The sequence below is a fragment of the Pristiophorus japonicus genome, chromosome 20 (assembly GCF_044704955.1).
Source record: "Pristiophorus japonicus isolate sPriJap1 chromosome 20, sPriJap1.hap1, whole genome shotgun sequence".
Lineage (NCBI taxonomy): Eukaryota > Metazoa > Chordata > Chondrichthyes > Pristiophoridae > Pristiophorus > Pristiophorus japonicus.
The window spans coordinates 27,224,740-27,238,496 of record NC_091996.1 but is presented as its reverse complement, the minus strand read 5'-3'; the positions used below and the strand labels follow the sequence as shown (position 1 = coordinate 27,238,496).

The 13,757-nt window shown below is 43.6% G+C and overlaps 1 protein-coding gene across 5 annotated transcripts in view; it reads left to right on the top strand.

Annotated features, from left to right (window-relative positions):
• pbx3b (pre-B-cell leukemia homeobox 3b) overlaps nt 1-13,757 on the top strand; it is a 180,981-nt gene that overhangs the window by 136,277 nt on the left and 30,947 nt on the right. For all 5 annotated transcript variants that reach the window (XM_070862636.1, XM_070862639.1, XM_070862637.1 and 2 more), the window contains exon 4: nt 4,469-4,659. In XM_070862636.1, coding sequence (XP_070718737.1) covers nt 4,469-4,659 — 191 coding nt within the window. The remainder of the gene's footprint in view (nt 1-4,468; nt 4,660-13,757) is intronic.

Below are 13,757 nucleotides of genomic sequence, written 5' to 3'. Positions count from 1 at the left end.
CGTGGGGGGTGCCTCATTAATACATGCAAATTGGGGTCCCGTGACTGTGTTAGGACCCAAAGGCTTATTAAACGCCGATTGAGCCGGGCACCTGCCGCAGCCACCCCTACTCAGTAAAACCTGTCGAGGAAAAAGCGGAGGCTCTAACAGATGAGTCTCTGCTGTCACGGCTCCTCCCCTTCCCACCCGCGAGACCCTGCCGAGAGCCTCCCCACCCACAGGTTACCAGCGGGTGGCCTCTGGGCTGCCCAATGTTTGCCTGCTGGTAGCCTGGGCCGATTTGGGAGGGCAGCAGGTTGGCGGAATGTAAGTGAAGCCTGGGAGTTAAAATAGTCCAGGCCTCAACTTGATGATGATGTGGGAGGGGGGGAGGCTGCTCACCACAAATCCTCTGCCAGGTAAAATTTCCCCCCCCACCCCCGTGCTCTCGGATATCATGCTCTGATTGATTTGTATCTTCACCCAATGTCAAAACACACACACACACACACACAGTTTCAAGTGGGGTTACAGGATACGAACCTGAAGCAGCAAACCTGGGGGTGCTGAAGCCAATTATAGTACTCCAATTGCCATCACAGCTGAGATCAGCAGCCCAGAAATCGTACCGGTGAGCTTCCTGGTCTATGTGGCTTAGGACTACAACAGGTGGTGCATTTACCTTTTGATCCACCAAAAATACTCTCCTTCGCTGCTCTTAAACCGATTCCCAAGAGTTGCACAAGAGCATCCCGGTGGACTCAGCCTCCAACTTTACTCCATTTCTCTCGGGAGTGCTTTCACTCGCCTCTTAGTGGCCCTTCCAAGTTGGGGAGCTCACCATGTGGGGAAGAAGCTGTATCTTATGAGTCTGTCATACAGTGAATTAATGCTGCCATACTGACTGATTATATATTTCATTTTAAATTGAGGGAGTGTTAGAAAAAATTCAGTCAGAGGACTGGCTCCTTAAAGGACAAGTACTATCTGATTTACAGCAGTCCCCCTTAGTACAAAGTGCAACGTCAATGAGACTATATTGAGGCAGGCAGTGATGTAATTTAAATTGGTAATTTACTGTAAGTAGTCACAAAAGCTTTTGCCTGAAGTGCATACATGTTTCTTAAGGGTGTAACCAGACTTTAATTATCTAAATGTAAATACTTAACAAATTTTACTTAGAGTAATGAGCTAAAGCGCGCACTGTATAAATGAGATATTCTAATTAATCATACATGAATTGCTGGTTTAAAGGAGTGTTGCATGCGTCTGTGGATGTTGGTAAAATGCCCAATAGCAAATCACAATTTGCATTCATATATCAGCTCATTTAATTCAAGTTTTCTGAAATTTGACTAACTATATTCATAATAGTCTTCAGCATTTACATGTATATATATGTTCAGGATGTTGCCCTTTATTTTGGGAAGCCTCTTCTGTTTTGTGTGTAGTAAATTTCTTGCACATCTCTGCTTGTGCGATCATGACCTCTCATTCACCACTCTAAATGTTGATTTGTTAATTGATCTTTGATCCACTAGTAGCAGCTATCCAATATAAGTACCATATGCCAACCTCTTGATCTCCTTAGCTGCCCTGTTTGTACATATAAAACAGTAAATTTCTAACAAATACCTTGTTTACAGTAGGAAATAGCAGCAGAGTGAACACATAATTCAGCTCCTTTTGCTACGATGAGTAATGTAAGTTAAAGCAAAAACCAATTCAAAAGCAAAAGCAAAAGCAAAGTTAAGGGCACCAAACTCAACTTCTGATTTCACTCTCCTGTCATTATAAGCTATGGTAACAATGGCCAGTACGTCCTTCATAAGTAATGATATAAAGGAGTGTTAAACAGTGCCAGAGGACAGGAGAATTGCAAATGTTGCACCTTTGTTCAAAAAAGGGTGTAAGGATAAACCCAGCAACTACAGACCAGTCAGTTTAACCTTGGTAATGGGCAAGCTTTTAGAAATAATAATCAGGGACAAAATTAACAGTCACTTGGACAAGTATGGATTAATTAAGGAAAGCCAGCATGGATTTGTTAAAGGCAAATCATGTTTAACTAACTTGATCAAGTTTTTTGATGACGTAACAGAGAGGGTTGATGAGGATAATGCTTGGTGTATATGGACTTCCAAAAGGCGCTTAATAAAGCACCACATAATAGGCAGGATAGTGGCAGCATGGATACGGAATTTGTTAAGGAAACAGAGTTGTGGTGACCGGTTGTTTTTTGGACTGGAGGAAGGTATACAGTGGTGTTCCCCAGGGACTTGGGCCACTGCTTTTCTTGATACATTATTAATGACTTGGACTTGGGAGTACAGGGCACAATTCCAAAATTTACAGATGACAAAGTTGGAAGTATAATGAACAGTGAGGAGGATAGACTTCAAGAAGACCGAGACAGGCTGGTGGAATGGGCGGACACGTGGCTAATGAAATTTAACGCAAACAAAGTGCAAAGTGATACATTTTGGTAGGAAGAACGAGGAGAGACAATATAAACTAAAGGGTACAATCCTAAAGGGGGTGCATGAACAGAGAGACCTGGGGGTATATGTGCACAAACCGTTGAAGGTGGCAGGACAGGTTGAGAAAGTGGTTAAAAAAGCATACGGGATCCTGGGCTTCATAATTGGAGGCATAGAGTACAAAAGCAAAGAAGTTATGATGAACCTTCATAAACCACTGGTTCGGCCTCAACTGGAGTATTGTGTCCAATTCTGGGCACCGCATTTTAGGAAATATGCGAGGCTTAGAGAGGTTGGAGAAAAGATTTACGAGAATGATTCCAGGGATGAGGGACTTCAGTTACGTGGATAGACATAGAAGCTGGGTTTGTTCTCCTGAGAGGAGATTTGATAGAGGTGTTCAAAATCATAAGCGGTCTAGACCAAGTAGAGAGAGAGAAACTGTTCCCATTGGAGGAAGGGCCGATAACCAGAGGACACAGATTTAAGGTGATTGGCAAAAGAACCAAAGGCGACATGAGGAAAAACGTTTCTATGCAGCAAGTGATTAGGATCTGGAATGCACTGCCTGAAAGGGTGATGGAGGCAGACTCAATTGTGGCTTTCAAAAGGGAATTGGATAAGTACCTGAAGGGAATAAAACTGCAGGGCTACGGGGAAAGGGTGGGGGAGTGGGACTAGTTGAAGTGCTCTTGCAGAGAGCTGACACGGGCGCGACGGGCTAAATGGCCTCCTTCTGTGTTGTAACCTTTCTATAATTCTAAGCATTGTTTCTTTGTGCCCCTGTTGAAGTTCCATTTCACTCCCTATGTGTTTTTTTTAAAGTGTGTGCGCATTAGCAAGAATGCTGTGGGAGTTAGGTCATATTTTTTGATCACTGCTCTCTCCCTCATGCTGGTGAAATTGCTCAGCATTGTAAACGGGGTCATTTTATCGGTTGGAGGATAAAACTGTAAATTTACAGACTCACCATCTGAAAGAGCTGAGAGTTAGGTACCCTAAATCAGGTATAAATTTGTTGTTGCACTGGAGCTTGAGTCATAAGATTATAAGAGCTTGCTGAGCCATGCTGTACCTAGCTTACTGCAGGGCACAATAGAATACCTTCAACACCCTTTTGCCTTGTGGAAATTGTTGCTGTTTGAGTGAATGCTCATACTTTATTAGGATCATGACTGTGCTGAGTTTGAAATTTAGTACCCCAACAAACACTCTGATATCCTTGGGCTACTGTGACTTCTGACTACAGCACCGAGTATATGTACTCCCCTGTCATGTATATTTGTGATAATGTATAAAATTGGTTGTATCCTTAATGGGCCTCCACTGTAATAGCCTTCAGGGTGTTGAAGCTTTCCATGCTCAGTGTTATTGCAATACCAGAAGGTATAAAGAAAAATTGTGTTGGTTACATCCAGAATACTTTATTATTTTCTCTTATTCTGCCATATTATACAACGTAAGATGATTTTAAAAACAGCTCAAAGGTTTCCGTGACATTGTGGTGATGATAATGAGACTAAAAACACGCGGTAGCTCACAAGGCTCTACTTCACATTCAGTTATGTTAATGTTACAAATGGGCATTGTGAATGATTTTATTTGGCATTTTGCTGCATGGAAATACAGTCTATTTTTGATTATTTGAAGTAGCTTTTCGTACTTAAAAATGGAATGATCTAATTTGAATTAAAAAATGTAAATAATTCAGCAAGGTATGAATAAAATAATTTAAATAATTCAGCAACTTTGAATTAAAGGGGGCAGACTGCATATGAAAAATAAATCAGAAAACATGTACGAGCATGCTCCTGAGCCACAGCAAACAGAAGAGCAGGGTCTGCCACAATGACATCACAACCATACCATTCTCCCACTACATGGAGAAGAGTCATTGTTCTGATTTAAATCCTTCTGAAACAGATGGAAACAGTGTGGAGTAATACTTGGTATATTCTAGCAGGAATATTGAAACAATCATTTAACTCATGTACCCTTTCTGTTTATAGGCATGCAATGAGTTCACTACACATGTGATGAACCTTCTACGAGAACAGAGCCGGACACGCCCAATTTCACCAAAGGAGATTGAAAGGATGGTCAATATCATCCATCGAAAGTTCAGTTCAATTCAAATGCAGCTAAAGCAGAGCACATGTGAAGCAGTCATGATCCTGCGGTCACGATTTCTTGATGCCAGGTACAGTTCTTATTGATAAAATGTGCTGTATTTGGATCCTTGATTGTAAGGCTCAAGTTCCCATTTAACATTACCCTGCCAGTCTTTACATGATCATTCAAGGAAGGGAGGGGATGCTGCACATTGGACAAACTCCTTCGCATATTAATTACATACAATTCCTTCCTACAGATGCACATTGGTAGCGGTATCCATGAATCATTGGGCTGGACTGAACTTCACTCCTGAGCGTAGGGCTTAGCATAGTTTCAGGGCAAGGGGAGAGAAAATGGGGAATATATTATGAAAGGGATAAATCTAACCCTAAAATAAGTTTCTCTGTGTGATACAGTAAATACAGCAAGACTGCTTTCTATAAGCAGCATCCTCGAATTGTGACAAATGAAGGTGGAGCGCTGTGACAGGATTGCTTTTTCTGCAACACAGGATCTCGCGATTCTAAAGGCCTTGTTTACAAAATTTAGTTCAAGGTGAAATCTTAATTTGCTTAATAGAATTCTTAGTTTTCAACAATAAAATAACAATTACAGCTGTATTGCAGATAAAGATAATAAAAGCTTATTAACTAATTACTGTGTTAAAAGGAAGTAAACTTTCCCTTAGTGGGTGTAAGAGAAATTGTTTTATAATCAGAACCCCTTTTGTACTGTGCCAGTGCCACTGGTTACATAGAAACATAGAAAATAGGTGCAGGAGTAGGCCATTTGGCCCTTTGAGCCTGCACCGCCGTTCAATGAGTTCATGGCTGAACATGCAACTTCAGTACCCCATTCCTGCTTTCTCACCATACCCCTTCATTCCCCTAGTAGTAAAGACTACATCTAACTCCTTTTTGAATATATTTAGTGAATTGGCCTCAACAACTTTCTGTGGTAGACTCTACCACTCTCTGGGTGAAGAAGTTTCTCCTCATCTCGGTCCTAAATGGCTTACCCCTTATCCTCAGACTGTGACTCCTGGTTCTAGACTCCCCCAACATTGGGAACATTCTTCCTGCATCTTACCTGTCTAAACCCGTCAGAATTTTAAACATTTCTATGAGATCCCCTCTCATTCTTCTGAACTCCAGTGAATACAAGCCCAGTTGATCCAGTCTTTCTTGATATCCTGACGTACTAATCATATGTAGCCGATGGCAGTCCCAAAGCTAAGCTTATGTGTTTGTCCACTAAATATTCTGAGTTGTCTAACATTATAATGTGATACAGTGTCAGTACATCAGTGTGAAAATGCATTGTGGCTTGCCGAGCACATGTGTCTTCATTATGACAGACTTGATGGACATGTGTTATTGCTGACACACTTTCACCTGTGCACACTGTCCGAAAGTCACTGCCAGTTGCTCACGCGCAAACTTTTGAGATTGCAATCGAGAGCCAATCCATAAGAATCCAACTCTACTTTTCACACAAGCATTGGTGTCACTCTCCCACAACCCAGGAAACAGAGACCACCAAATGAGAAAATGGCTGAAGAAGGACTGAATCAACAACAGTTCCCTGCGGTGTGTAGAGATTTGGTGATCAATTTCCTGTTATTAGAGACCATAGAGTGAAAATCCTCTTAACAAAAAAATTGAAGAATGCCTGTTTATTTCCATAATTAATAAACAAAATCATGGGCACACAGTTTTGAAACGTACAATTTTTGGGACACAATTTTGTTTGCAAGTTGTTCGTCATGGAGAAAAACAAACATTCTAATTTTGTTAAGAGGGGTTTCAACCTTTCTCTATCCAGGTTAATTATGAAAATACAGTTATTGGGAATGGCCTCTATTGCCTGGATTTTCCTACCTTTACGTGCGACTTTCAGTGGGTATTCTGCAAATGGGGCAGGGATCCGTAATGCACAATCTTCGCCCAATTTTGCACCAGCCCAATCTTCCATCAACATTTCTGGCCAGCATTGAAAGTATTTACATGAGGTGGTAATGATCTTCCGACATCATGGGGGCAATTTTAACCCAACCTCCGCCCCCCCACCCCCAAAGGAAACTGTTTTTACATCCCGCCCGATTTTACTCTACATTGAATTCATTGACGGCATTCCACCCGATCCCGTGGGTTTCCCGCCCAGCGAGTTAGGTTAAAATTAGCTCCTATCATTACTGTCTCATTAATGCTGAACTTGCATCATGCTCGTAAAGATGGGTGTCCAGCGTTATGAGAGAGAATTTGATTTAAAGAGCCCAGCACATGTTATGAAAGGATTCACAAAAAGTTTATTTCTCAGCTGATTTTGATTTTTTTTCCCCCTATTCCCTGCCTTTTCCCTTCCTCCTATTCTAAAAAAGCCTCATTGGGTTTCCATTGGAAATATCACTGTATATTAATTTTTGGGAGAAAAAGAGGAGCAAAGCAAGTTGGTCAGGCAGCAGAAGAGGGACATGGCTTACCCACCTGGACTGTGGACACATAGTGGATGCGTTGATGATCATTTTCCAACAGTCTATTGACTCTGGATCAGTTCCTATGGACTGGAGGGCAGCGAATGTATGGTCCTGATGAAATGCATCCCAGGGTATTAAAAGAGATGGTGGAAGTTATAGCAGATGCATTTGTTATAGTCTACCAAAATTCTCTGGGCTCTGGGGAGGTACCATCGGATTGTAAAGCAGCTAATGTAACGCCTCTGTTTAAAAAAAGTGGGCAGACAAAAGGCAGGTAACTATACGCCAGTTAGTTTAACATCTGTAGTGGGGAAAATGCTTGAAGCTATCATTAAGGAAGAAATAGCGGAACATCTAGCTAGTAATAGTACAGTCAAGCAGACGCAACATGGATTCATGAAGGGGAAATCATGTTTAACTAATTTACTGGAATTCTTTGAGGATATAACGAGCATGGTGAATAGAGGTGTACTGATGGATGTGGTGTATTTAGATTTCCAAAAGGCATTCGATAAGGTGCCACACAAAAGGTTACTGCAGAAGATAAAGGTACGCGGAGTCAGAGGAAATATATTAGCATGGATAGAGAATTGGCTGGCTAACAGAAAGCAGAGAGTTGGGATAAATTGGTCCTTTTCGGGTTGGAAATCGGTGGTTAGTGGTGTGCCACAGGGATCGGTGCTGGGACCACAACTGTTTACAATATACATAGATGACCTGGAAGAGGGGACAGAGTGTAGTGTAACAAAATTTGCAGATGACACAAAGATTAGTGGGAAAGCGGGTTGTGTAGAGGACAGAGAGGCTGCAAAGAGATTTAGATAGGTTAAACGAATGGGCTAAGGTTTGGCAGATGGAATACAATGTCGGAAAATGTGAGGTCATCCACCTTGGGGAAAAAAAAAAACAGTAAAAGGGAATATTATTTGAATGGGGAGAAATTACAACATGCTGCGGTGCAGAGGGACCTGGGGGTCCTTGTGCATGAATCCCAAAATGTTAGTTTGCAGGCGCAGCAGGTAATCAGGAAGGCGAATAAAATGTTGCCCTTCATTGCGAGAGGGATGGAGTACAAAAGCAGGGGAGGTCCTGCTGCAACTGTACATACATGGTATTGGTGAGGCCGCACCTGGAGTAGTGCGTGCAGTTTTGGTCACCTTACTTAAGGAAGGATATACTAGCTTTGGAGGGGGTGCAGAGACGATTCACTAGACTGATTCCAGAGATGAGGGGGTTACCTTATGATAGATTGAGTAGACTGGGTCTTTACTCGTCGGAGTTCAGAAGGATGAGGGGTGATCTTATAGAAACATTTAAAATAATGAAAGGGATCGACAAGATAGAGGCAGAGAGGTTGTTTCCACTGGTCGGGGAGACTAGAACTAGGGGGCACAGCCTCAAAATACGGGGGAGCCAATTTAAAACTGAGTTGAGAAGGAATTTCTTCTCCCAGAGGGTTGTGAATCTGTGGAATTCTCTGCCCAAGGAAGCAGTTAAGGCTCGCTCATTGAATGTATTCAAATCACAGATAGATAGATTTTTAACCAATAAGGGAATTAAGGGTTATGGGGAGCGGGCGGGTAAGTGGAGCTGAGTCCACGGCCCGATCAGCCATGATCTTGTTGAATGGCGGAGCAGGCTCGAGGGGCTAGATGGCCGACTCCTGTTCCTAATTCTTATGTTCTTATGTTATGTTCTTATAAAATGGGGAATTATAGACCAGTAAGCCTGACATCAGTAGTGGGGAAAATGTTGAAATCAATTATTAAAGATGAAATAGCAGTGCATTTGAAAAGCAGTGTCAGGATCGGTCCAAATCAGCATGGATTTATGAAACATAGAAACATAGAAAATAGGTGCAGGAGTAGGCCATTCAGCCCTTCTAGCCTGCACCACCATTCAATGAGTTCATGGCTGAACATGCACTTCAGTACCCCCTTCCTGCTTTCTCGCCATACCCCTTGATCCCCCGAGTAGTAAGGACTTCATCTAACTCCCTTTTGAATATATTTAGTGAATTGGCCTCAACTACTTTCTGTGGTAGAGAATTCCACAGGTTCACCACTCTCTGGGTGAAGAAGTTTCTCCTCATCTCGGTCCTAAATGGCTTACCCCTTATCCTCAGACTGTGACCCCTGGTTCTGGACTTTCCCAACATTGGGAACATTCTTCCTGCATCTAACCTGTCTAAACCTGTCAGAATTTTAAACGTTTCTATGAGGTCCCCTCTCATTCTTCTGAACTCCAGTGAATACAAGCCCAGTTGATCCAGTTTTTCTTGATAGGTCAGTCCCACCATCCTGGGAATCAGTCTGGTGAATCTTCGCTGCACTCTCTCAATAGCAAGAATGTCCTTCCTCAAGTTAGGAGACCAAAACTGTACACAATACTCCAGGTGTGGCCTCACTAAGGCCCTGTACAACTGTAGCAACACCTCCCTGCCCCTGTACTCAAATCCCCTCGCTATGAAGGCCAACATGCCATTTGCTTTCTTAACCGCCTGCTGTACCTGCATGCCAACCTTCAATGACTGATGTACCATGACACCCAGGTCTCGTTGCACCTCCCCTTTTCCTAATCTGTCACCATTCAGATAATAGTCTGTCTCTCTGTTTTTACCACCAAAGTGGATAACCTCACATTTATCCACATTATACTTCATCTGCCAAGCATTTGCCCACTCACCTAACCTATCCAAGTCACTCTGCAGCCTCATAGCATCCTCCTCGCAGCTCACACTGCCACCCAACTTAGTGTCATCTGCAAATTTGGAGATACTACATTTAATCCCCTCGTCTAAATCATTAATGTACAATGTGAACAGCTGGGGCCCCAGCACAGAACCTTGCGGTACCCCACTAGTCACTGCCTGCCATTCTGAAAAGTACCCATTTACTCCTACTCTTTGCTTCCTGTCTGACAACCAGTTCTCAATCCACGTCAGCACACTATCCCCAATCCCATGTGCTTTAACTTTGCACATTAATCTCTTGTGTGGGACCTTGTCGAAAGCCTTCTGAAAGTCCAAATATACCACATCAACTGGTTCTCCCTTGTCCACTTTACTGGAAACATCCTCAAAAAATTCCAGAAGGTTTGTCAAGCATGATTTCCCTTTCACAAATCCATGCTGACTTGGACCTATCATGTCACCATTTTCCAAATGCACTGCTATGACATCCTTAATAATTGATTCCATCATTTTACCCACTACTGAGGTCAGGCTGACCGGTCTATAATTCCCTGTTTTCTCTCTCCCTCCTTTTTTAAAAAGTGGGGTTACATTGGCTACCCTCCACTCGATAGGAACTGATCCAGAGTCAATGGAATGTTGGAAAATGACTGTCAATGCATCCACTATTTCCAAGACCACCTCCTTAAGTACTCTGGGATGCAGTCCATCAGGCCCTGGGGATTTATCGGCCTTCAATCCCATCAATTTCCCCAACACAATTTCCCGACTAATAAAGATTTCCCTCAGTTCCTCCTCCTTACTAGACCCTCTGACCCCTTTTATATCTGGAAGGTTGTTGGTGTCCTCCTTAGTGAATACCGAACCAAAGTACTTGTTCAATTGGTCTGCCATTTCTTTGTTCCCAATTATGACTCCCCCTGATTCTGACTGCAGGGGACCTACGTTTGTCTTTACTAACCTTTTTCTCTTTACATACCGACAGAAACTTTTGCAATCCGCCTTAATGTTCCCTGCAAGCTTCTTCTCGTACTCCATTTTCCCTGCCCTAATCAAACCCTTTGTCCTCCTCTGCTGAGTTCTAAATTTCTCCCAGTCCCCGGGTTCGCTGCTATTTCTGGCCAATTTGTATGCCACTTCCTTGGCTTTAATACTATCCCTGATTTCCCTTGATAGCCACGGTTGAGCCACCTTCCCTTTTTTATTTTTACGCCAGACAGGAATGTACAATTGTTGTAGTTCATCCATGCAGTCTCTAAATGTCTGCCATTGCCCATCCACAGTCAACCCCTTAAGTATCATTCGCCAATCTATCCTATGCAATTCACGCCTCATACCTTCAAAGTTACCCTTCTTTAAGATCTGGACCATGGTCTCTGAATTAACTGTTTCATTCTCCATCCTAATGCAGAATTCCACCATATTATGGTCACTCTTCCCCAAGGGGCCTCGCACAATGAGATTGCTAATTAATCCTCTCTCATTACACAACACCCAGTCTAAGATGGCCTCCCCCCTAGTTCGTTCCTCGACATATTGGTCTAGAAAACCATCCCTTATGCACTCCAGGAAATCCTCCTCCACTGTATTGCTTCCAGTTTGGCTCGCCTAATCTATGTGCATATTAAAGTCACCCATTATAACTGCTGCACCTTTATTGCATGCACCCCTAATTTCCTGTTTGATACCCTCCCCAACATCACTACTACTGTTTGGAGGTCTGTACACAACTCCCACTAATGTTTTTTGCCCTTTGGTGTTCTGCAGCTCTACCCATATAGATTCCACATCATCCAAGCTAATGTCCTTCCTAACTATTGCATTAATCTCCTCTTTAACTCGCAATGCTACCCCACCTCCTTTTCCTTTTATTCTATCCTTCCTGAAAGGGAAATCATGCTTGACAAATCTTCTAGAATTTTTTGAGGATGTAACTAGTAGAGTGGACAAGGGAGAACCAGTGGATGTGGTGTATTTGGACTTTCAGAAAGGCTTTTGACAAGGCTACACACAAGAGATTAGTGTGCAAAATTAAAGCACATGGTATTGGGGGTAATGTATTGACGTGGTTGACCGACAGGAAACAAAGCGTAGGGATAAATGGGTCCTTCTCAGAATGGCAGGCAGTGACTTAGTGGGGTGCCACAGGGCTCAGTGCTGGGACCCCAGCTATTTACAATATACATCAATGATTTAGATGAAGGAATTGAGTGTAATATCTCCAAGTTTGCAGATGACACTAAGCTGGGTGGCTGTGTGAGCTGTGAGGAGGATGCTAAGAGGCTGCAGGGTGACTTGGACAGGTTAGGTGAGTGAGCAAATGCATGGCAAATGCAGTATAATGTGGATAAATGTGAGGTTATCCACTTTGGGGGCAAAAACAGGAAGACAGAATATTATCTGAGTGGCGGCAGATTAGGAAAAGGGGAGGTGCAACGAGACCTGGGTGTCATGGTACATCAGTCATTGAAAGCTGGCATGCAGGTACAGCAGGTGGTGAAGAAGGCAAATGGCATGTTGGCCTTCATAGCTAGGGGATTTGAGTATAGGAGCAGGGAGGTCTTACTGCAGTTGTACAGAGCCTTGGTGAGATCTCACCTGGAATATTGTGTTCAGTTTTGGTCTCCGAATCTGAGGAAGGACGTTCTTGCTATTGAGGGAGTGCAGCGAAGGTTCACCAGACTGATTCCTGGGATGGCGGGACTGATGTATGAGGAGAGACTGGGCCTATATTCACTGGAGTTTAGAAGAATGAGAGGGGATCTCATAGAAACATATAAAATTCTGACGGGACTGGAGAGGTTAGATGCAGGAAGAATGTTCCCGATGTTGGGGAAGTCCAGAACCAGGGATCACAGTCTAAGGATAAGGGGTAAGCCATTTAGGACCGAGATGAGGAGAAACTTCTTCATTCAGAGAATCGTTAACCTGTGGAATTCTCTCCCGCAGAGAGTTGTTGATGCCAGTTCGTTGGATAGATTCAAGAGGAAGTTAGATATGGCCCTGACGGCTAAAGGGATCAAGGAGTATGGAGAGAAAGCAGGAAAGGGGTACTGAGGTGAATGATCAACCATTATCTTATTGAATGGCGGTGCAGGCTCGAAGGGCCGAATGGCCTACTCCTGCACCTCGTACTGCTGCAAGGGCACCCCGGCCCTACTTCCTTTCTGCCATGTCTGCTGTATTCCCGCCATGCCACTTGTACTGGGCACTGGATCTATGCAATCATAAATCTGCAGGAAAGCAGACCTAATGGTACCAATCAGATTAGTAAAGCATTGCGAAATGGTTGTCTATAATAACTCACCAAGACTGGGGGAAACCAGGAGAGACAGCCTTTCCCTCATTAGCACGCAAACCTCTTTGGCAGCACTCTGAGCGTGCATGTCAGAAGCTAAAACTGTCCTTGTGGCTTTTGTCATGGGGGCGCCCACTGCATATTGGCCTAGTGCTGCAAAGGCATCCATCATGGTGTTGCAGATGCGGGTAAAGGACGCCTCCAACTGATTTGTCATCTGCTGCATGTCAGAGACCATTCCGAATGTCTCTATATACATTTTATGCCCTAATCAAAGCCGCAAATGGCATCCGCGGTGACTGTGGTGCACTCTCCCTCCTGCTCCTTCTCGACCTGTCTGCAGCCTTTGACATGGTTGATCACACCATCTGCCTCCAACGCCCCTCCTAAGTTGTCTAGCTGAGTGGGACTGCCCTCTCCTACTGCCACTCTTACCTATTCAGTCACAGCCAGAGAATCTCTTGCAATGGCTTCTTTTCTCGTCCCACTACCGTCATCTATGCTTGGCTTCCTCCAATTTCTCATCTACATGCTGGCCCTTGACCACATCATCTGACGTTGGGTTCCACATGCACGCTGACGACACCCAACGCCATTTCACCACCTTGTGACCCCTCCACTGCCCCTGTGTTATCAGACTGTTGTTCGACATCCAGTCCTGGATGAACCATCATTTCCTCCGATTCTAGGGCCCAAATTTCCTCATGAGTTGCACCG